Source organism: Osmerus mordax, chromosome 9, assembly GCF_038355195.1.
Source record: "Osmerus mordax isolate fOsmMor3 chromosome 9, fOsmMor3.pri, whole genome shotgun sequence".
NCBI lineage: Eukaryota > Metazoa > Chordata > Actinopteri > Osmeriformes > Osmeridae > Osmerus > Osmerus mordax.
The window spans coordinates 10,590,190-10,613,361 of NC_090058.1; the positions used below are offsets into that span (position 1 = coordinate 10,590,190).

At 44.6% G+C, this 23,172-nt stretch overlaps 1 protein-coding gene across 2 annotated transcripts in view; it reads right to left on the reverse strand.

Moving 5' to 3' along the window:
- Positions 1-1,919: 1,919 nt before the first annotated feature.
- The window catches only part of stxbp6 (syntaxin binding protein 6 (amisyn)), a 51,750-nt gene continuing 30,497 nt past the window's right edge, over positions 1,920-23,172 (reverse strand). Inside the window, exons 3-7 of one of the 2 annotated variants that reach the window (XM_067243878.1) lie at positions 14,417-14,547; positions 14,085-14,250; positions 10,702-10,803; positions 5,876-6,033; positions 1,920-3,928 (exon numbers count right to left, since the gene is read on the reverse strand). In XM_067243878.1, the coding sequence (XP_067099979.1) occupies positions 3,905-3,928; positions 5,876-6,033; positions 10,702-10,803; positions 14,085-14,250; positions 14,417-14,547 (581 nt within the window). In that variant the 3' untranslated portion in view covers positions 1,920-3,904. The remainder of the gene's footprint in view (positions 3,929-5,875; positions 6,034-10,701; positions 10,804-14,084; positions 14,251-14,416; positions 14,548-23,172) is intronic. The other variant, XM_067243880.1, reaches the window with a different exon arrangement.

A 23,172-nucleotide genomic window follows, 5' to 3' on the forward strand; every position in this document is an offset into this window, starting at 1 on the left:
GGGGGGGAGAAGGGGCGCATCCATCAGCAAACTCTCTGAACCAATGGCAGAGCTTCTTTCGCTGACTGGAATGTCAATGCTCTCATCTCAAGGTGACACACACACTCACACCTACTGTACTTAAGTCCTGTGTCATAGAAGTATGTCATCCAAAGGCTTTGCTGTTTTCAGTCGTGTGCATGGTTTTATGAACCATGGAAGACGATGGGGCCCACAAAACAGGTGTACTGTAGAGAGAAAGAGAGACAGAGAGAGCGAGAGAGAGAGAATCTGTGCATCTGTATCAGGGCTCCGTCAAATACTGTTTGTCATTCTTTCACCGGTGCAATTACCAAGATATTGAACAACTCTGTCAGCCAAAGGTCCTCAACACCACACATCAATGTATCCACTACAGTCAAATAACACACAAATGAGCACTTGAACAGATCAATACAGAACAGTGCAGAGCAATAAAGCCAATGCCAACCAATTGAAAAGGCATTTCTGACAGGCAATAGCTCCACCAGTGGTAAACAGTAGAAACTTACTGGTAAACTTTACGCACGACTGTATTTACATGCATGTCTTCAGAGACAGGAATAACAAGGAACACAGGAACATCGGCATACTAAAATATTATTCTATAACATGTTACCAGGCAGCAAAGAACAGATGGTGCTGTTCAGCAGGTGTCCTGCTTGCACCACATCAGGCTCCTGAGGAAGGTGGGCGGGTTGGGGGGCAGAAGGCAGGGAGGGAAAGGCAAAGCTGAGAGGGTGGGCGAGTGTCGGCGGGAGAATTACGGGCAGGTTTTTAGGGAGAAGCAGACGATGATTCACTGTCTGTTAGAGAGTGAGTTACGGGAGCAGAGTCCCGCGCTCGAGCGTTTTATGAGGTACTTAGTTCCTTCTCTCTGGCAGTAAAGATAGATCATGTATTCCTCCATCATTACCGCGCTCACTCCCTCTCCCCGCTTGTCACAGCCTACGCATCATTAATTACAGGATTAAAGAACTATTAGGGAGAGTCGATAGGGGGGAGGATAATATAGATGCTATGACAAGATCCAATTCCGCTCGCTTGCCTCCGCCACCAAATTGAAGTCTTCATCCGGTTCGGGGTCTGGCTCCCCGCGGTCGCTTCCTTCCCTTATTGCGCTGCCTTTGCCTGAATTCAATACCGAACGTCTACGCCGCAGTCCTGGGCGATGGTACAACATGAGTTTCAGCACTTGGAAGATGCAGCTACTTTCCTGTATATCTTAATCAGCCAGATAAAAGTTGGTGTTTAGATAACTCTGGGTAGGCTTCTGAGATTTCCTTTACTGAATATTGGAGGATTGCTGGGTGGTAGGATTGCTGGGTGGTAGGCTACTGTTACATATGAAAAACTTTGTGAATAACACGTCAAATACTAACGTGTGTTAGTATTTGACGTAAATTATTCGTTTATAGAGACTGCCTCTCCCTCCTCAGTCACCGTTTTTCCCATGCGGCTTTATTCATACAGGACACGAGAGTACACACCACACCCTTCCCCGCTACCCAAACCCAGACAGCATCATAGGACACAGGTCTGATAATCTGCTACACAGACAGACGTAATATTAAGTAATATTAGACAAATGTTAGTGTCCGTTGCCTTTGTCAATGGTGGGATAAAACATGTTGCTTTCCACAAATCATTGGCCTGACCACCACTGCACTTTGTTTTTCATTTGTGGTTTAATAAACCTTTGCCAATACATGAGTTTAAGAAAAATAACTGTGTTCACATTGCCCTCTGTTGTTGAAACTGTAAACTGCAGATACTGGTTTAGTTCAGGGCCATAAACTTGACACATCACTTTAAGACCTAAGCATGGTTTATTAATGTGAACATTTAACAGTGTCATCCAAACTTAAAACAATTTTAATAAAATACCAGTTAGATTGTAATGAAACGCAGAGGGAGAAGTAGGTGTTTATTCGAGTTAAATAGTACAATCCTCTACTGTATGTAGAACACCAAACAGAACTTAAATACAAACGTTTTATGACGTTGACATGTTTCTCATTATGTACATTTACGGGTGGTGACATGTCATAGTCCTCATCAAATGTAAAAAGACAGAAAATGACAGACAGTTCACATGATGGCTTGAAGTGTTATGAACATTCAAAATATTTGCAGATTACAGTAAACCTACGATTGCGGTCTTTCCCCCTTACTACAACAGTTTCCAATCCATTTCTAACGTTGCACAGCTTTCTTCTTTATAAAACACTTGAAACATAATGCAGGTGTGTCTCCATGACAACATTTGTTAAACCCAGCCCACAATAACTCACATCTCTCCCACATTAACCTGACAGACAACTTACTCAGCCTTCACGCTTGGTTACCAACCACTGTGTTACCATGGGAAATATACAAATTAAAACATGTACAGTGACGGACAAGATGGCCGCGATGGTGACATACTGGGTTTAAAAAAGGCACTGACCCATAATCACTGCACAACTGGTAGGACAAGCCAAAATTGTACATTCTGGCATTGCTATTAGTGGTGATAGTAGATGTTAAAAATCACACACTCAAATACTGTGCCATGATTAAAACATATTACTTCAAAATTCAATGAGGACATCTAACGAGACAATAACACAATATAAAGGTTTGAACTTGTCAAACAGACATAATGCAACATAACAGAAATTGCGTTTCAATATTTATTTTTTTCATTAAAAAAACAATGAACATCCAAACTGTTAGGTGTAGGCTGAAGCAGATTAGAGGTTGAGGCAACTGGAACTTTGAGGGGAGGAGAGGACTCAGCAGTGCTCTGCAAGGTCAAGTCGTCAGTGCAACATCAAATATATTAAATCCAAACATAAATGGTAAGAGTCTCAACATGTCCGTGGGTGTGAGGGTGGTGTGTGTGTGCGCGCGTTGCTGTCTCACTAGTTAGGAAGCCACAGTTACAGAGCCAGTGTGAGAGCGCAGGTGACAACAGAACTACAACACAAAGCTGCTTTCAGAGACGCATGTTATTGATCAACCTAATGTTTAGTTTATCACCAGAATATATCACCAGAAAAACAACGTTTGGGTAAAACAAGCAATCAAATACACAAGTTGTGACTGTGGTGTGGATCAAAGTGTTGAGTCGATTGGGTGGTTTAAATCACTGACGTTGACATTAATAATAGTGGTAGTATAGAGTAACACATGTAGGCTTTTTACAACAGCAGAAGCTGATATGCACAATGGTACTGAACTACATGTCTTACTTAACAACATACACGTTGAATCTTTTGAGCCAAAACAAGGTCTCTAAATGTGTAACTTCTGAAATGTAACCAGCGTTACAGTCTAAATGCTCGTTGTGGACAGAGTGGGTTTGGTTTCGTTTGGGGAAAAGAAAAGGTGAAGAAATTGACCGCACATACACAGTATAATCTCACCTTACGTCTTACTCTAAGAGATGAAAGGAGACATCAGAAAGCAGAATCATTGTTATCCTTCATCCATGCCACCACAGGGAACACCAATCTCTTCAGATGGCGTTTCCCAGTTTCTTCTTTTCAGAGTGACAGTTCAACTAGAGACCTGGAAGCTGTGTCTGAGTGATGCTTAAATGTGTCTGTGTGTGTGTGTGTGTGTGTGTGTGCCTGGTGGGTCAGGAAGTAAGCACAGTACTTTTCCACCAACAGAGGGAGGTAGAGCGGTAACCGATCATCTCGACAGCCTCTCTCTCTCTCTCTTCCTCTCTTCCTCTCTGCTCATAGGCCCAGTCGCATCATCATTAAGGACAACCCATCAAATTAAAGTGTTAACAAAAGTAATCATATTAAAAATTGTAAAAAGAATCGAATGCGAGATCCGTCCAATGTGGCGCCTGGCGATAGGCTGTCCCTCCCAAGATGGTTTGGCCAGAGGTCTAACACTTGTGCTTCATGGCCAGCTGAGGAAAGAGAGAACCGAGAGACAGAGGGAGACAGAAAGAGGGTCAACCCAAAAAAGGGGAAAGACAAAGAGGGAGAGAGCAGAAGAGGAAGGAAAGAAAAATTGAGTTATCGCACTATGGATGCTTTTACAAAACGGTGCAAGGTCCATTTTTAGGTAAATGCCCTTTGTCGGTATTTTGAAAACCATCAACAAGCAAAAAAAGTGTGTGTGTGTGTGTGAGAAAGATGGAGAGTGAGAGAGAGCAAGAGACAGACAAGACAGCTAAACAATCCTTCTGCCCTGAGCCCACCAGATGAGGGGCCACACATCTCACAGGCAGAGTAATGCAGAGCCTCTCTGGGTACAGTCCTCTCTGTCTGAGAGGAAGAGAAGCTATTAGGGTCTCCTCAGTCCTCTGGCAATGGTAAGACGCCTGTCCCTTGTTTTTTATTCAGGCGGTGACTTGGGCACCCGGTGACTTCATTAATCTAATTAACAAGGGTTCTAACGGGCCTGGCAGTTAGCTCATTAGGGAAAAGGCCAGGGCCACCAATCTAATTCACTAGAGCGGCACTATTAACTAGAGCGGACACACACACACACACACACACACACACAAACCCCACATACACACAAAGCAATTACAAATGTGCATGTGCTGTACACTCAAGTGCATATAAGCTCACACATGCTAAATTATATACTATATACAGGGCTTTATATGTTCATTTTAAAGAGAAACAATCTGCAGTAATTCCAGGTGGGGGCAGCAGAGTAGCACAGGAGGTTGTACATTTGGAATCAGCAAGGCTCCAAATGTGCAGATGTCAGCCAGACAGGCTGATGTATTTAGGTTTGTTTACGTACGTTTGAAAATGGCAGAGCACGCAACCAGAAGACCACAAGAGGAAGCACGGCTATGACATGTTCATATGTCATATGAGACAGTGCATGTTTGTCCTGGTGGGGCATCCTGTCAAATCTGTCAGACTGAACAGGAAGACTGAACAATAGCACTGTAAGTGCAGTACTGTCACCTGGTCTATATGACAGGCTGTGCTCCTGTACAAAGGCCAAAAGAACGAAACGCTTGTGTGAATCTTGACACAAAAAGCAACCAAACCAATTAGTTAAACAGGCCACAAAATGAGGCACTTAACGTCTAGGATTTTACGGGGAAGGGAGTAAAAAACGACTGAGTTCCACAGACGTTCTCTCGCTGGGTGAGAGACATAGGCGAGCACTGTCATTTCCTAAATTGTTCCCACACTGCTGCATTCTTCCAATTTGGCACCGCTGGAGTTTTATCTGAGAGAAGTCATAGGGCGAGACAGAACTTTTCGAAAGGCTTTCGATTAGACAACCGTTATCGTTATGGCCATGCATTATTCATATTTCATCACTCGAGCCATTCTCTTCATGACGACGGCTTCATTTCGAAATTACTTTGCCTCCGCGGCCGGACACCAGTGGAAGTGACACTGAGTACGCCATTAAAAAGTTAGGAATAATCAGGATGGCGGGCATGCATACTAGAAGCATGAATGGCTTCCATTTTTACACTGGATTCCATTTTTCAGCTAAATGAAATAATGTCAATGTCGTCGTTAAGCATCGTGCAATTTTACATCCCGACATGGAAGGGGCAGGGATGAACGGATCAGAAGGGAGGAGGAGAGAGAACCACATGCAGTGAAGAGTAGATGAAGAGAAAAGAGGGAGAGGAAGAAATCCTGACATACATAAATGAGCTTGCCAGTAAAGGCCCTAGGCAGTACAACATTACCTCAGGACTAAACAACATTGTTGGATCTTTTTGCTGAGTGTATCATTTTAGTACCGAGAGCTTACATTTCCAAGAAAGTAAATTAAAAAGTTGTATTACTGACTAAGGAGAATGTATGTCCTGGTACATGGGGCTCTGGAGTTGTGTGTTAGTATTTTGGACGGCGTGCGCCCTCACCTTGTGAGCCGTGACTGAGAACTGCTCGGCGCTGTTCTTCATCTCACCGGTCTTCTCCTCTGCCCGGCCCAACCTCTCGCCGCGCTCGTTGAGAGCCTGGCTGGCCTTCTGCACAGCGCTGGTCACGCTGCCCGCCGCAGTGTGGAGTATACTGTTACCTGGAGGAGGGAGTGGAGGGGAGGGTAAGGAGAGAGAAGGGAGTGTTGGAAAAGATGGAGGGATGAAGGGTGAGGAAAGGGATAGTGAGGGAGGGAGATTGGGAGAGGAAGGGAGATTGAGAAAGAGGGAGGGAGGGTGAAGACAGAGGGAATGAGAAGGACAGAGAATAAAAAGGTTAAAAAAAGAAAAACAAACGCTCTATACACCTTACAAAGGTGTAAAGTTGAAGCCTCATTATTGATACTCATCACTGTTAATGAATAACTTTTAGAAGCCACCTGTTCCCTTACCTTGCAGTTATCTTTTCAGGCCCCCTCTGTCAGAGAGGAGTGAAAGTGCTATAGAGAAAAGAGGTGTACACACCACACTGCGTGTTGAGACCAGGGGAGTCATGGGAAGCCGGCTAATGAATTTCTCTCAAAGACTGATATCCTGAGAGGTGCGAGCCAACGTAATTAACCTCTGTCAGAAACCCAGTGGGCACCAACCCCCCCTCATCAGTCTACGACAGCACTCGGTTTTCTGCCATTTGAATCCCTTTTTTGAACGTCCTTCCATTGCTGGCCCCACAGTGAGCTGAGAGGACACCACTCCTAGTTTACACCACTCTTAACCATCCCCAGGTGTTCAATAAGGGCCTCTCATCCTCCTCCCCAAATCCAATATGCCAGGTTCCCAGTTGCCCCCCTCGGCTCAGATCAGATTGATGAAGGTGGAGTGTGTGCTGGGGGCTGGCTGTGTGTATAAAGAAGCCATAACCCACCCCGGCTCTGAGGAGGAACTTTCTGACCAGCCATTTGTCTTTGGCAGCACGGCTGGTGCCCTGACGCTTTCCCTCCTAGCATCACGCTAGGCTAACCCGGTTGAGGCACTCCAAACTAACTCCGACGCTTTTCCCATTCAAAGCTTTCTCTCTGGCGCGGTGCCCTGCATCTCGCTGGATCCTGACCAGCGTGTCATTTCCTGAGGACACCTTCCGCATTGTGCGTTTGAAGCCGCTTCCATCGCCGGCGAGGCTCGTCCGCTTCGGTTGTCCCGGGAGACAAAGAGGATGTTCTGATCAATGTACCAAGGTTCAGAACAGAACCATTCTTCAATGGAACAAAAGGACTGGTACCCAAATTTATTTTCTTTGTTTCGTTTGGTTTTGTGGTAAGAACAAAGGACCAACAGATAAACACGCCCGAAACAGACTGGTCCGACAATGTGCGTCTCTCAGCAGCCTGGCAATGGAGGGACAATGGAGCCCAATGTAACTGACGCCATCAGCGCCATGCGACAGGAACATCAGCGTGGCTTGCTTTCAGAGGTTTTTAAAAACGACCACAAACACAGTGTAAACACTAAGACTCGCTTCCCAGTCTCTACTTTGACTGATGAGGTGACTCCTTGTCATCGGATGGGCCAGGTCTATGCAGGGTCGGTAACAGTCCAACAGCAGAAGGAGGCCAGCTGGCATTCTTTCAAAAGAAGTTAACTTTGTTTAAAGTCCAAATTGTTCACACCATCTCTCTTTCTTCCTACACACACACAAACAAACCCTTTCCTTCAAGCAAGTTTCCCAGACTGAATAAATCGATTAGAGATAACAGTATGCCCTTCCCTCAAGGCTCTGTGTTTGATTACCTTTTGGGCAAAGTGAAGGTTTCCTCCGTTGATCTACTATACAGCGACAGGAGTAAACATCCCCCAGCAAATAAATGTACTTGTAATGCCAATCAGCACTTTCTCCTTATTTACAATAGAGTAGTTCCTACTAATTAGAATCTGCATCCTATCTTAGAAACTGTTCATCACAACCTGTTAGAAAGTGATTAGAAACTCATACTATTGTATGACAGCTGTTTCTGAAACACATGCACACTCCCACACATGTCCAGCAGGCTGTCTACTGTACTGTACAAACACACACGCACACACACACACACACCTCCAAGCAGCAGAGAGAGTAAGACCTCTTCACCTTCACACATATCCCTCCTAATCCCCTACTCCTCCCCGGGAGCCCAGAGACTGACACTCCTCTCAACCTGACACTCCTCTCAACCTCCATCCCACACACACACACACGCACGCGATCACTCTTTTCAACCCTAGCTGTGGTGCGGGCTGCCCCTAAAGTGAATGTCATTTAAAAACAGGAAGGGTTAGAGTGCTGCTCGACTATCATGTGTGCCTTTCCTCTGCAGAGCTGATTAGGGGGCTGAGAGACATGAAGATACTAGAAACAGAGGATGGAGGAGGAGGAGGTGTTTGGCCTCATGTCTAAGACGGTCCACAGAGGAGGTGGGAGAGCCAGGGATTTTGCTTTTCAAATAACAGCTACTGTGTCCTTTTTCAACCAAACTGAACAAAAGTCTATTCCGAACACCAGTCACTAGTGAAGAAAAAGAAGGTTGTAGACAATGATTTTTGGCAACAACACCATTAGCCCACGTTCTATCTGGTTAATCTCAGATAACAGACATAACAGTATGTCCTGTTAAAGAAATCTGACCGTCTTCATTGTTGGCTACATCCTATTGTAGCGTACGTCCAGGACGCTCCTTCTAGCCACGCAGGAAGAATGTGTTCTCTCTACGCCCACGTGACACCAAGGGTGGGACTGTCAAAAACAGCAGACAGAACAAAAGACAAGACCTTGTATTGTGACACGTCCCGAGACGTGAAATAATAATAAATAAATAAAAAGTTGAACAAAACCCATAGGGAGGAGGGGCTGTACAGTACATTACATGGCCCCTGTCCAGCCTCTCAGCCTCTAATCACGAGATGAGGCCACAAGGCTGCAGTGACGAGAGAAGGGCCTGATGGTAATCAACGTGGGCCTGTCAGGACCACTGAAGGCGAAGGGGGGTGGCTGTCAGTCTACATTTTCCTCACGCATCCGGTTGGGAGTGCTTCCAAAACAAACACAGTTAGGCAGCCTTGTATACAAGAGACACACACGCGCACACACATCAGATCCCATTATCTGAAGGCGTGAATTATCATATTGATCCCATGCCAGGATGGTGCTCAGGGGCGTGCTTTACAGGGGTGTATAAAGAGAGGGAGATTATCTGCTCTATGGGCAGTTGCAGCACTGCCTGCTAATCTACCCTTAAACACATCTCATCAGACAGTTTTCATATCAGCTGGTGAGTCAACTGCCATTTTTGTTTCGGACCTGGAAGTGGAGTGTGTCATGCAAGAACAGAGGGAGAGCGAGGCGTGAGGGAAAGAGAGAGGAAGATTTTTGTGGGACGCATTTGTAACTGTATCAGGGCTCCACCGACAAATGTTTGTCATTCATACACAGGAGCAATTACCGAGATATTGAACAACTCTGTCAGCCAGACGTCCTCAACACCACACATCAATGTATCCACTACAGTCAAATCACACACAAGTGACCACTTGGGCAGATCAATAAATCAAGAGCAATAAATATAACAATAGGAGACAAGCTGTTGCTTGTGGTGGCCAACTCAAGATTGGTATTCCAAGTAATAGATAGTTCATTGTAAACTCTCCAACACGCTACCCTTCTCCAACAGAGGGGCATCATGCTGACACACATTGCTGAGAGAACTTCTCCCCAGCTGGCATGGAGGACAGCACTTTTTCTCTTCTTTACAGATTAACCGTCAAATCCAGAAGTAGTAGATGTTCCCTAAAACGACCTCCCCCCTCCTACCACAACCCCCACCCCCTCCCAGCCCCTCTTCTACTTCATTAACCCAAAGCTTGACATTACTGTATTGACATTAACCCGGCCTGGCCCTCACAGGATATGTGCGTACTGTTACTCTATATATTTGAGCTCCCAGATATGTTCTATTCCAAAATGAAAGGGCTTGTTTGAACTAACAGCATCCTCCAACACTGGAGGTCATTAGGGGGAAGAAAGGGAAAGGTTTCCTCTGAAACACTGTTTCCACACCCAGATTCTGTGGCTACCGAGCGGCCCTTTAGTGAAGTCACTGTTATGCTAGCTCAGAGGACGCAGTGAGAGACCAAAGATGCTAATGTGAACAAACACAGAACACTCTGTCCTCAATGTAAGACAGTGAGATACGAGCCCCTGACAGCTAAATTGCTAAGAGTTATTCACGTCCACTGCTTTTTTTTTTTTTTTTTAAGTGCTTATCCTTAAATACATGTCCAGAAAAATACATATTTAACATTGCACATCATAATTTAACACTTGGAGTCTTATGCATCACAGTCATATCTACTTGGATGTAAACAATCAAACTGACATGACATAATGTATATGGAACATAATATGGAGAAAGTTCTTCTGTTTATTGTGTCATTGTACCGTCCCAGTGTTTGAACAAGCCGTGATCCCATCACAGTGGGATCCCTGTTTGAGCTGTGATCCCATCACAGTGGGATCCCTGTTTGAGCTGGAAAGTTGTAAATAAGATGATGTGAATCAACGTAACTCAACAGAACTATACTTGTCAAGACCTCTTTACCGAAGCAATGACAGCACGGCTTATGAATATCATAAGTATGATATTGTTTGTATCATAAGCATGATAAAAATATGAACAGAAACCGGATAAAATAAATCATAAACACTGATATACTGACATTTGAAGGAAGTAAACTTAATGAAAGGATAACTGCTGTTTAGGTTTGAGTGACATAACAGACTCAATGTTCCACAAACTTACCTCGTCTCAGTAGATGACCTTGGCTTGCAACCATCTCTTTCCTCATTCTGTTTAAAAAGACCTTGCATCTGAAAATAACTGAATTTGAGGGCTGCTCTTCGGCTACAAGAAAACATCAGAAAGGGATGTTTAAAATATGTAATTTGTGCCCATTTGATATATTTTATGTATTAGTTTTGAGTTATTACTGCATCAAAAACAGTATAATTGGACCTCTGTGTTAATGAGGTCAAAGAGTTAACTAGTTTCACGAGGGGGAGTGGGAGTTTATTAGAAAACATAGCAGTCAGTTACAAGTTTAAAATGAACTGTGGAGAGCTGGCCTACACTACCACCGGAAAAAAATGTCAACATTGTAGACATACTTTGTCCTTAGTTAAACAAAAAAGCAGAGGGGAGTCAGTGGAAGTGGAGCTATGCTGTGTACCAAGGACTGAACCGATAACGAAGCAATTACAAAGTTCAGCTAGGCGGCTTTTACTTCAGGTCCAATTACACAGACCATCAGGCATTGAAACACGTGCTGTTACGCCTCCTCCGCAGGGTCCTGAAAGGCCTTTACCTCCTGCACGAGAGAAGCTTTCTAAAGTTCAATATCACTCTTGTAGGATTTGTTACACAAAACAAGACTGTTAATGGTGACTGGTGAGATAAAAATACCCAAAGTTTAAGTTCTGTCATGTAAAAAACAGATGAGACTTTGTCAACCTGCCGAGGGTAGCCCATTATCGTTCAGAACACATCTTCCAGAGAAGCTGCCCCATGTGGAGACCTAATGTGCTTTTCGAGGTGAATGATGAAGAACAAGATTCTGTGTGTGCTCATCTCACACAAGGAGACTTCAACCATTCTCCTCCTGTCCACTTATGAAGTATACACATTGTGCAAGGACACCAGTCCTCAACACTGTCCAATTAAAACCATTCTCCCTCATTCTTCTCCCAGAGAGACAAGTCATTACTTTGCTTGCTCACGACCAACAAAGAGACAAAAGAAGGAACAGGATCTTCTGTAGAATAGATAATTGCCTGTCCAGATGATCAGGTAGCTCTGTCTATGTTTGTCTCTGTTAAAGCCAATCAAATAAAACTAGAGGAGCTGCAGTCCAGAACGACAATGTGTCAGCACAGCTTGTCCTCTTGCTAGCCTCTTAGTGTGAAGCGTGTGACGGAAGGTTCCTCCGTCGCGCTCACATGACCTGCCCAGCCATCACCGAACCATAGCACTGATCTTGTCAACCCCCGAGAGAGTAGCCATGATGACCATGCAGAAGGTTGGTCAGGAGTAAACAAAAGGCAAGGTTACAGTACGTCTTACCCTATTGTCTCGTTTTAGACTGTTCTTTCGCCAACAGCCATTCCTAAGTGCTATTTCGAAGGATTCACTGAAGTGATATTCATTACCAACCTTTACGGAACAGCTACAGGAAAATTAAGCTACATAATTATACAACGTTGTGAAGATTTAACTGAACTACTTCTTCTGGGTCTTCTTCTGTGGTCTCGGTGGAGGAGAAGTTGTCCCGTACGGTTATGGTCCCACACCTGAGCAGCGTCATGTGATTTGTTTTGCACTGGTGTGAGACTTAAACCGGAGGGGACATTGTTCGGCAGCCCGCTGGCATCGCCCTTCTCTGCTCCAGTCACTGGAAACCCGGCCTTGGGCAGGCGGGTCTGTCAGCTCTGCTTGGCGTCACACTGCCAACCATGCAGCAGGCTGAGGGAGATCAAGCTCCTCGTCAGATCGCTGGCTACGCTGTGGATGGTCGGGTTGGTCGAGCTTATTTGATCTTAGGGTTTTTAGCACTGATAGCATTTGAGAAACCGTCATTCTTCCCGAAATTATTTAATGCTGACGATTAATCTGGCAGCCACTATAATATTCCTGAAGGATATCTTAGTGTTGAAACGTGGTTCATTATCCAGGTATCGCCTGCGCAACATTTGAGGCAGGCTATTGCAAAGACATCCCTTGCAGCCATACTGTACGAGGACCTCAGAAGCGTACATCCTCCTCCTGTTAAAATACAGGGGCCCACGTAGTTGTGTGAAGATGGCTAACTGCCTGGAGGCGTGTGACTGAACGGTAACATCTGTGCCCCATCATCCTCCTCCCCTCTTCAACCACAGAGTCCTGGGTCCACTGGCCTGCCTGACTCTTCTACCCACTCCTACCATCAGCCCAGCCGACTACACCACCGCACGAAGCAGGGTCACTGAGGGAGTGATCGGGAAGTCAATGGTAGTTGAGGGTGTGGGAAGGAGGTCAGGGCAAAGGCAGAAGTCTTGAGGGCCAGGGGAGAGCTTCAACACTGGATACGCTTGGAAGGGCAAATGTTTTTGTTTTACTTAGACACAGAGGAAATGGAAACTATGAATATGTAGGTTCTCAGTGAAATGTGATTCATTTGGCGAAACCAAGCTCACAAATTGTATTATATCACGCAGACTCCGAATTCTTTTGCGCCTGCTTAAACCTGTTCTCCCCATCTGAGGTCTCAGGTCCGCCTGTACAGAACCAGGAGGCGGGTCAGGGGGATATGGCGGCTCCATAAATAACAGTATGAATAATACAAACTGGCTATGTGCTGTTCACAGATGGGGAGGCTGGATTGTAAACAGATCGATAGCTGATTAAGTCGCTCAGAAGGAGGGTGAGGACCCTCACCCCGGTCCTGCTAAGCACCCACCCGGCCCCCTGGGGCTGAGCGCTTGGAAACATCTCTACATACAGTAGACCTGGCTGGATGAACTCTACTGAGGTTATCCTAGTGCGGCAGTGTTGTTATTTTTCTTTTTTAATTAGCCTTTAACATCCTGTTCGTATTTACTGGACAGTTAAATTTCCTTTGAGGAAGAAGGGTTTGAATAGCTCCCAATAGACCGATTCTTATATCCACGGAGTTCCAAAAATAGCATCTAACGACAATTACTAGGGCATACAGGGATAGTTTAAGATCAATAAAAGGTTCTCAATGCAGCCAAGAATGGCAATTTTAAAGGCCAAGAGGATAATAAATGATAGTAATAAACCATGGTGTTGTTAAGCATGGCAAGCATAATCTACATTCATAAAACACTGTGTCTTTTGAGCATACAAATTATTCTACAAGTAAAAAAAAAAAATCCCATTAACCTTTCAGTGGGGGTACTGAGAGCTTTCAGAGTGTTGGCCTTTCTCGGGCAAAGCCGTTTAACAAAAAAAGCGCTTTCACCAGGTGTTGGGTGGCATTATTAATTATGAATACACCATCAAACAGTCGGTCAGCTGGGAGGTTTAATTTAGCATCATTTAGCCAGGTTTTTAGTTGTTAAAAACAGGGGGACGGTTAAGGTTTAAGACTAGCGTTGTGTAACTGTTAGCATTATCGGGACTCTGCTTACCCCCCAGTAGTTTGGACTGGCAGTTGATAAACTCGGGCTTCCTCTGGGAGCTATAGCGCTGGCAGGTATGGTGGAGGATCTGGACGAAGATGCACTTCTCTCCAGCAGAGCCGGCTACCCACTGGTCGAAGGCATTGTCGAACATGAGGTCAAACTCTGGACAGTCCTGAAGAAAAACACGAAAAGGAGAAAGAGAGAGACAGATGATGCAGGAATTAAAAGAGAGCTCCATAGAGGGAGATATGAGAGAGAGCCAGACTGGGAAAAGGGGATGATTACATACATGCACACAAGCAAATACACACACACACACACGCGTGGCGCCCACTCACTTTGTTGGGGTCAATGCCGTTGATCTGTTGCAGCTGATCGATGGTCCACTGTGATCTCTTCACAAACGCTGACGAGCCTTGGAACTGCTTCACTTTAGTGATGGACACATGCGTTGGCTTCTTATTCGTTACTGTGGAAACACAATCCCCCCCAAAAAAGAATGATTTTCATCAAATTGCCTTCAAACCACTTGCACGAAGGACTGCCATAAATGTTGTGTTATGTGGATTTCTCAATTGATGGGACATTTTGGAACACAGGACGCACATCGCCCATATCAAGTCTATTACAGTCTACACAGGCCGTGAGATTGACAAGCTTCCTCGATAGCAGCTGTGTTGGAGCAGAAAATAAAGGTTGTTCTTGAACAATAGAATTCTCACTGCCGAGGCCAAAAACAACACAAGTTCTTTGGTACAGGAAGACTAGCCCAGTGACTCAAAGTCAACATTATTCTATTCAGTCCCATTGTTTTCACTAATCTGGTTTTTACAACGCTCACTGTAAAGAGTCTTCTCCAGGAACTATAGAAGAACTATCTTGCTGACTGATGGGGTTGGGCATAACCAGAGGAAAATAAAAGCTTGTCTTCATTGGTCTTGTCAGAGCTCAGGGTTATAGATGGCTGGGTCTTTTTACACATCACTAGATGCAACCCACACAAGAAAAGCGACACAATTTTTCTTGATAAAAGTAATGCACTAACTGTATTGCTTCCAGTCGAGCAAAACTAAATGGATATCAGAAACAACTCAAGCTTTGTGTTCCATTACTCTTTGAACGGTTTACAGGGGAAAAGCGGAAAGTATCATGGAGCACGTGTCGCAAGGTCAACAGGAACTCGCACTTTAGCCAGTGCTCTGGCTCTACGCCAAGCTATCCAGCATCCACTTCCTGGCCCATGACATCATCAACATGTCCTGGTCCGGCCTCCACACCCTCACCTCCCAGCATTCCAGAGCGACTCAGAGCGAGCATGGGTCGGTCACTTGAGCTGAAAAGGACAGCACGTGCCCCCATGTTGTTTTTACAGGACCCGATTTCCTCTCCCTCTTTCTCTTCTCCATCTGCCGTTGTGTCATCTTGGATGGATAGAAGCACTGATGTCACTGCCGTTCTCGTCTGTTCTGGTGCCGGTTTCTAGTGCTAACAAAAGAAAAACACAATCCCATCTGGATGGCTGTTATCACCCTCTCTCCTTGTTGTTTTGGAGGTCTGTTTGTGGAACAGGGCAAACCCAACCCTCCCCCTGCCATGCGTTCAGACATCGTAGGCAGGGCTGGGCCTCTGACTGTACAGTGAGTAGCATCATCCTGTCTGTTGTGATAGCTGGCTCCCTGGAGAGAGGGGATGTTTAGATATGTTATGTACATCTATGTAGACAGCTGGATCCGATTGCTAAGGTACAGTTTGGGCTTTTGATCTCTGGGTGTAACAGACAGGAGATGAGACTAGTGCCGGACATCACCGCTGTTTTGTCCCCTCGGCTAGGCCTAGGTCAGATATGCTTCTACGGTTCTTTGTTCTATGTACAAAGAGAATTGGTGAGCCAGACTGCAGCAAGCTATAAGAAAAGGTAGGAGCGAATCTGATCATATAATGAGGGTCGCACAGACCAACGGAAGATTCCAATCTGAAAATTTCAAAAAGGCTCAGGAGAGAGATAGGGGACCGAAGGCAGCAATAGACCACTTTATTAAAGGTTCAAGTTTCATGACCAAGGTCAGCAAATACAAGTGATAATCCCACTACGGCAACACTCTCAAGCGCTCCACATCCAGTCCAGACCGCAGGCACAATCCCCCCCTAACTGATTAAACAGCAGAGTGGTTTTACTGCACCACTTGATAAGTGGAGGGGGGGTAGTGATGGGGGGAGGGGGAGTTTTGAACAAAAGATTCAATCATAGCATGTGAGCAAGTAGTGAGAGCAGACTAGTCTCTGCTGAGGTGATAACATTGCTACTGCCATCAACCTCCCTCCACGTACCCCTTGGATGCTTGGCCCCAGGCCAGATAGAAAGTGTGAGCTGCCTGCCGATATGGAGACAAAAGCTAACTGTACGCTGAAACGAGGAAGAAATATTCGAATCTGAAAGTACCCAGCTCTATGGTGAAGAGTGCTGAGAGAATGACTTTTGCAAGTTCCTGTTGTCTGCTGTGTCTGGTAAAATAGAGGGAATTTGGGGGGTTTTAACTACTGAAGTATTGTTAGAATTGTGCACACCTGTTGTGATTACTTATTTTTTTATATATTTAGTTTGCATTACGGGACATATGGAAGTTTGGTGAAATAGTATGCCGTTAGGTCATCACAAAAGTTGTATATACTGTAACAAAAATACATGTTTTAGCCTTACTGTATGATGCTTCCCTTAGGGACTGCACAGTCTTAACTGACAGTTCCCTCGTTAGCATAAACCTTGCTTCACCCGGCAAGTCACAGGCTTTGTAGCAAACAGGCTTTCAACACTATCGGAGCAACAGCAGGATGAGAATAGTGCTTCCGTAACTCGAGAAACATCACGGTATGGGAGAGACGCATCTTGGAAGGATCCGTTGCGAAAGACATGGATGAAACAACAGTCTAGGGTACATTTGTTGAGTACCCTGACTCATGTTCTGTTCATCCGTATCTTTCAGTTTGAAGTAACATGATTTTCTCTTGACACCTTGCCATTAGTATACACCAGTGAAGGAGCTCTGAGATCTCAAGGCGGTCTCCTCTTCTTTTTCATGAGGTCTGAATTAAACAGTCAGGCGCCTCTGAGCCTCTCCATTCACTTTCTTACAGCTCTCTGTTCTTGACTCACACCTTGACTGAGAGAGTCTCTTTGCTGATCAGGCAATTACAGCACGTCAGCAGAGACCTCGACTCTCTTGTAAGAGCAAACAAAGAGAACGAAGCTTATGAAAAACTTGGCGGCCCTGCCTCCCACATGGAGGGTCAGGTTGCTTTCATAACGATCTTGTTAAGGATTTGAGATTAGGATTTAATGCTGGGTTTATTAATGACATTTTAGGACACACTCTCAGAGAGTTCCCCAAGATCATAAGCTCTTAAAAGAATGTTTAATGTTGTTGTGGTTTTTATAGTTGTAAAATGTGCAAGTTGTAATAGAGGTTGTTCCCAAAGAATGTCAATAAAACAAATATCCTACAAAATATCAAACAGTCAGACAATGTCCATATTTTCTGATCAGATATGAAAACACAGGATTGGTTCGAGTCACATTACAAACTCCTGACCCATCACACTACAGCAGTTTGTGAAAGTAGACAAGGGAACAAAGACGAGACTATAAAGATCCCTCTTCTCTATTTTTCTTTCCTTGTGGTTTGGATGTGGGATGAAAGGCCATGTAGCTGTCCATGTCCTGTCACATGCTCTGCTGGTGACATTCATGTTCTCATGAGGACCAGGCTCATGTTATGATTGGCTGAATTAACCGCGTGTGGCTGGAAATAACCCAATCGAGAGGATCCCGAAGGGATCCGTTCCCAGAACAAGCTAACGCTAACGGAAATATTGTCATAGTTGTGGTTGTTAACGTAGCAGTGCCAGCAACGTAGAGGATGCCAGCAAAAACTATTGTTGTCAGGAGGTGCAAATAATCATGTGAGAAGTGTGCAGGTTGCATGCTGTGAAAATGGAATGCAGACATTCTGAATATGATAACAGCAGGGCTAAAAGGAATTTCTTACAATCAAAACAAACACGATACACAAAGCATAAGCCAAGCCAAGCTGCTAGCAATGAAATGCTTGCAGACTTATCTGAGCTACACGATTGGCAAAATAGAGACTTAATGAATTTGAAGAGAGACCACCCACATGGGTATTACATTTTAGCTGAGAAAAGAAAAACTTAGAAGTTGATGTCAAATCAACTTCTTTGATGTCAAAGCCTATAGACTCCTATCGATCCCCTATCGATCTAAACTGTACACAAAGAAATGTCGGTAGTCAGTCAGCCGTGGGCTAGAATATTGAGTCAAAGACTGGTCACTGTGGCTGACATGCACAGTAACACAATGTGCAAAGAGGTCAGGCACAGTTCATCTCTCTCCCCTCTCCAGCACGCTAAAAAAACTACAGCCTAGTTGAAATTGGACCCCAAGTTGACATATCAACCCCCCGCCACATACACACACACTTTCTCCCTTCTGAAGTAGATCCAGAAATCAGCCAACCTGCAATTAATAGCGTTGAACACACCTTGGAGCACTCGACTAGTTCACCGTTCTCTCCGGAGAGCTTGTTCACAGTAAGTGAAATTGTTAGTCAGGCCTGGGGAAGATGAAAGAGCTTTTGGATTTGCATGCTATGGCTTTCTTTCCCTCTCCCCTCTTCTCACCCTCACAGGGCCTTTCACAGCCCCTCTCTAACCCAGGTGGGCTGAAGATCTCTTGAGAAATCAGACTCTCCAGTCCCCCGGTCAACCCCTCACCCTAAACCAGACAGTTCCCATGGCAATCTCATCTGCATAGGCACAAAGAGCACCTGCTTAGAATTGTCAGGCCAGGACTGCAACTTCTGGGGACAGACGACTCAAGAAGTTTGGAATAAAAAAGCTTTGGGTTAAATAACCGTCAGCCATTTGTCTTTCTTGTGTAGAGTCCTGGACAGTGTCCACTCTGTGAAACAGTGACTGCATCTAATGGACTGTCCTCATCCTAGACTGGAGGACTCTGTTTCTCTGTCTGCACTGTGAAGAAGCGACAGGGAAGCAATATCCAATAGAAAAGCAGGTTCATATGTATGCACATTCTAAGTGGGCTGAGACCCACTTCAGTGGGATAAGGTTAGCCTTGGAATACAACCACTGATAACCCCAGGGACCCACACAGAGCAGAGTTCACCGAGATACCAATGTTAAATTACCGCCCCCATGGTCTCAATCCACAGCTCTGGAATCAAACTGTCACTATGTTCAGACATCCGAGCTGTTGAAATCCCTATGTAGTTTGTGTTCATTTACAGTGAATGGAAAATATGGTTACATTACAGGACCCAGTGGATGAGCACTTGGAATAGGTAGTAACTTTAAATTTTTGGTCTTAGGAAATACTTGATGGAAAATAATACTTCAGTGGTCCTTCAAGCAAAGGGAATCTTGTAACAATAGGCCAGGGTTTGTTGCTTGTCCCTCCTCTTTGGGCTACCAAAGACCAAATCTATCTCAATTTTTTTTTGTTGAGAAGCACTTTTTTGCAATATTTGCCAAAATAAACCTCATATCTTGATAGCAACCAATACATTTAAAGGTAATATGAAATCAATTTGACATCTGTGGGCATCGCAGGACTGTAATAAACAAAACAAATCATTAACACCTTTCCGAGACTAATGATTGGATGGGCTACCTGTCTGTCTGTCTGTCTACCTATCTCCAAACTCTCTTGTGGACGAACTAGACTAGTCTTCTGGTAGTTCTGTAGTCAGGCAGCGCGTTCATGTGTTTTGTGGGAGTGGCTTTGAAGGGAGGGAGTGGGATATAATGGTTTGGAATGGAAGCTAAAATAGCTAGCTTCGCAAAACTTGCCTACCCCACCTTTAAGGGCCACAAGTGAACAATGAAGAAGACGTGTTATTACGGTGTTCTCAGCCTGGCCCTATCATTATGCCTCCATTTGAAACCCTCCCTGCTCTGTCTGTGATGGAACACACTGTTACCCCCAGCAAAAAGCCTGTCACTGTAGCACACTCTCCAAACACTGGCCAGCCCATCACCCACCCAGAGCCATGACAATCCCCTCTACAGTCTATTCATGGGCTCCAAGACAAGGCTCACTGTGTCCAGAGCAGGATGGCTGCAATGCAGTAGTAGGGCACCAGTGGTGGAGAGGAGGGGGTACCCTATGGTACATAATAGCTTTGAGATAGACTGGCCTCGTTCAATGCTATGCAGTAGTAGACCATATAAATCACTCATTGAACAGATACAGACACCATTGGCACGTGATGGAGACCCAATGACATTAACCATATGCACTTTTGAATTAAGACTCCAAGAATGGAGTCTTTGTCCTAAAAAATAAGAAGTGGTTGGTAGACATAGTTTTTGTAAAGCTTGTGGCCCCCCAGGTTGGAATACAGGCTTGGGTCTAAAGGCTAATTCACAAATTTACTTCATGTATTTGAATGACCTTGAGACAAAGTTATCCATGGTATCCACTATATCTCCTCCTATTCATATTTTCAGGGGCTATTTTTACTATATGAAAGGGTGTTTGCACAAGAAAGGGAACAATTACATGTGTTAAAACTGGATCTGACTGAAGCTGACCAAAATTCTCTTTTCATCTCCAGACAGTGACATTCCCTTTGTTATTAAAATGAGGGGCATATCCTGCCCGGATTCAAGCAGTTCGAGAGCTCTGAAAAGAGAGGAAATAATTCTGTCTCAACATTTGATCATCCCAACTGTCAAACTGGACAGGTACAGAACCCTTTGAAACCTGACTACAGAAATAAAAGTTCTTCATATCAATTCCATAGAGAAACCATGTCTTTGTACAGTTGATAGTCAAGTGTTTTATAGATTTTTCCACGTATTTTAAATTACACGGCTCATTACCCACAGCTCAACATCAAATTAGGAAGCAGAGCAAATGACTGGGTGGGTTGGCATCCAGCATACGCATGGGGGAACACTAACAATCATTATGATGACAACAACAGCACACGATTAGAATGGATTGACACAACATAATTACAAAGTAGTAGCTAAACTTATGTGGTTAGTATCGGTTGCAAAATAAGCACTTCACACATTGGGGGAGGGGGGGGGGAGGAACTGATCTGGCAATTCTGTGTGAAGTTTATTAAACACTGGCAACTTATGGGTAAAGGAACAAGTCAGATTGTCCACTAAAGATCTTAAACCAGAGAACTCTCCTGTGGACATGCTCATGGTTATTGTGACTTTTAGACTTATACCCTAAATTAGTTTGTTTCCCACCAATCATCCCCCATCTCCTCAAGTCTGTTTTCCAATACATGCAACAGAACATCAAAGCAATTTTAAAAAGCTGGAGAAATCATGTGTCAGCCATTTCAAAACGAAGGGGAAGTTTCTGAGTGGAAGCAGAGGGGATGTTGTAATAAAACAAGATCGTTTGGCTCCACAGGAGTACAGACGCTGACACGAGTTGGGGGTCTGATGTGATTCCTGTCGACAGGTTGTGCTGCCATAAAGGAGACGATCCTGATGAGTGGCTAATGAGATATGAAGTGGTAGGGAGTCAGTTCTCTCCACGCGCACACCAGCCTATCTGAGGAGTTGAGTGGAGTGACACTCTGATCTGGGAACAGCCTGGAGAGGTTCTAACAAGGGATGTTTTCGCTAAGCTATCAGAACCGTGAACAAAGTTGGGAGATTAAAGAGCACGACCTAATTCATGAGGGAGGAAAAAAGATAAAAATACGAATAGAAGATGAGATGGAGGAGAATTGCTACGATTAAATTGTCTTTGAGAATCATTTCCACAGAATAACAAGGAAAGCAATTTCCTCGACAAGACAGATTCCAAAGCTCACAGGCTTAATGTGCCTTGCCTGACAAGGATCTGGGAGAAGGGGAATGTTTTTCTAAATCTAGTTTAGTCAGATAAACCTATAATATGGAAGGTATTTAATGTACATAAGGCCAACATCATTATTGTAAATTAGAAGCATTTTAGAGATGGCTAAATATTGTATTGTGACCTGAAACTGTCTGATTTGGAGCTTTGAGATTAGGACAATGTCCTTGATGTTGAACAGTGAGAGATCAACTCGACTTCTCCTTTGAAAATGCCAGTCATCTTCCTTTCAACTGAAGCTCCCGGAAGTAGAGGAATAAATGGCGTAGAAAGTTTTATCTGTTCAGTTGAATGCGGGCAGTGTACAAAGGAATCACAAGAATCAGGGTTGCAATTTCAAAGCTGTAGAGTAGGGACAAGGACACATATTTAAAAAGATTCAACTTCAATAACACCCAAAGCAATGACAAAGACACAAGCTACTGTACTATGACTACAAAAAAAAGCAGAGTTCAGGACCAGATTGCATTCTGTATCAGGGGAGGGTTCTCTATGCTGTAGGGATGTTAACCTAAGGAAACGGGCCAGCTCCATCACTAAACACGAGAATAAAGAAAACAGTCCTTGCTTCCCCAGTGGAAAGGTCATCCATCTCTTCAACCACACACTTTCTCCTGCCATCCTCATCTCTTCTCCTCCTCCTCATCATCATTCCTCCTGCTCCTCTTCACCTCCTCTCATCCTCCCCTCACCCTCCTTCCTCGCCATCTCATTCCCTCAGTTCGTCCAGGGAGAGCGGAGGCTGCCTTGCGAGGCCGGGCTTCCGCACTGTGGCCCCTTCGCTCGTTCATCACACGGGACTCCATGGAGCACTTAATAACCCAGCCATTCAGCTAAGACCCCTGTTCGCATTCCCAGCATTCCTCTAGAGCCGGGGCCTGGAGAATGGGGAGGGGAGGCAGAGAAGCATTTAATTACACTGGGGCACAGACCCAGGGCTTCTGTTCCACCCCACCACCCTCCTGTGTAAGAGACCTGCTTGTTACTCACTCCCCCCTGTTGTTGTTGAAACAATAACATCATGGACTAGTTCTAGCACTGTAAGCAAATGAAATATAAACACTGTAGAACCACTGGGTCATCTAGGGGGATTAAATAGGTAGAGATAAAATATGACATACACGTAAATATGACACGTAGGGTTAACATGAGTTGATTCCTCTCTGTGGA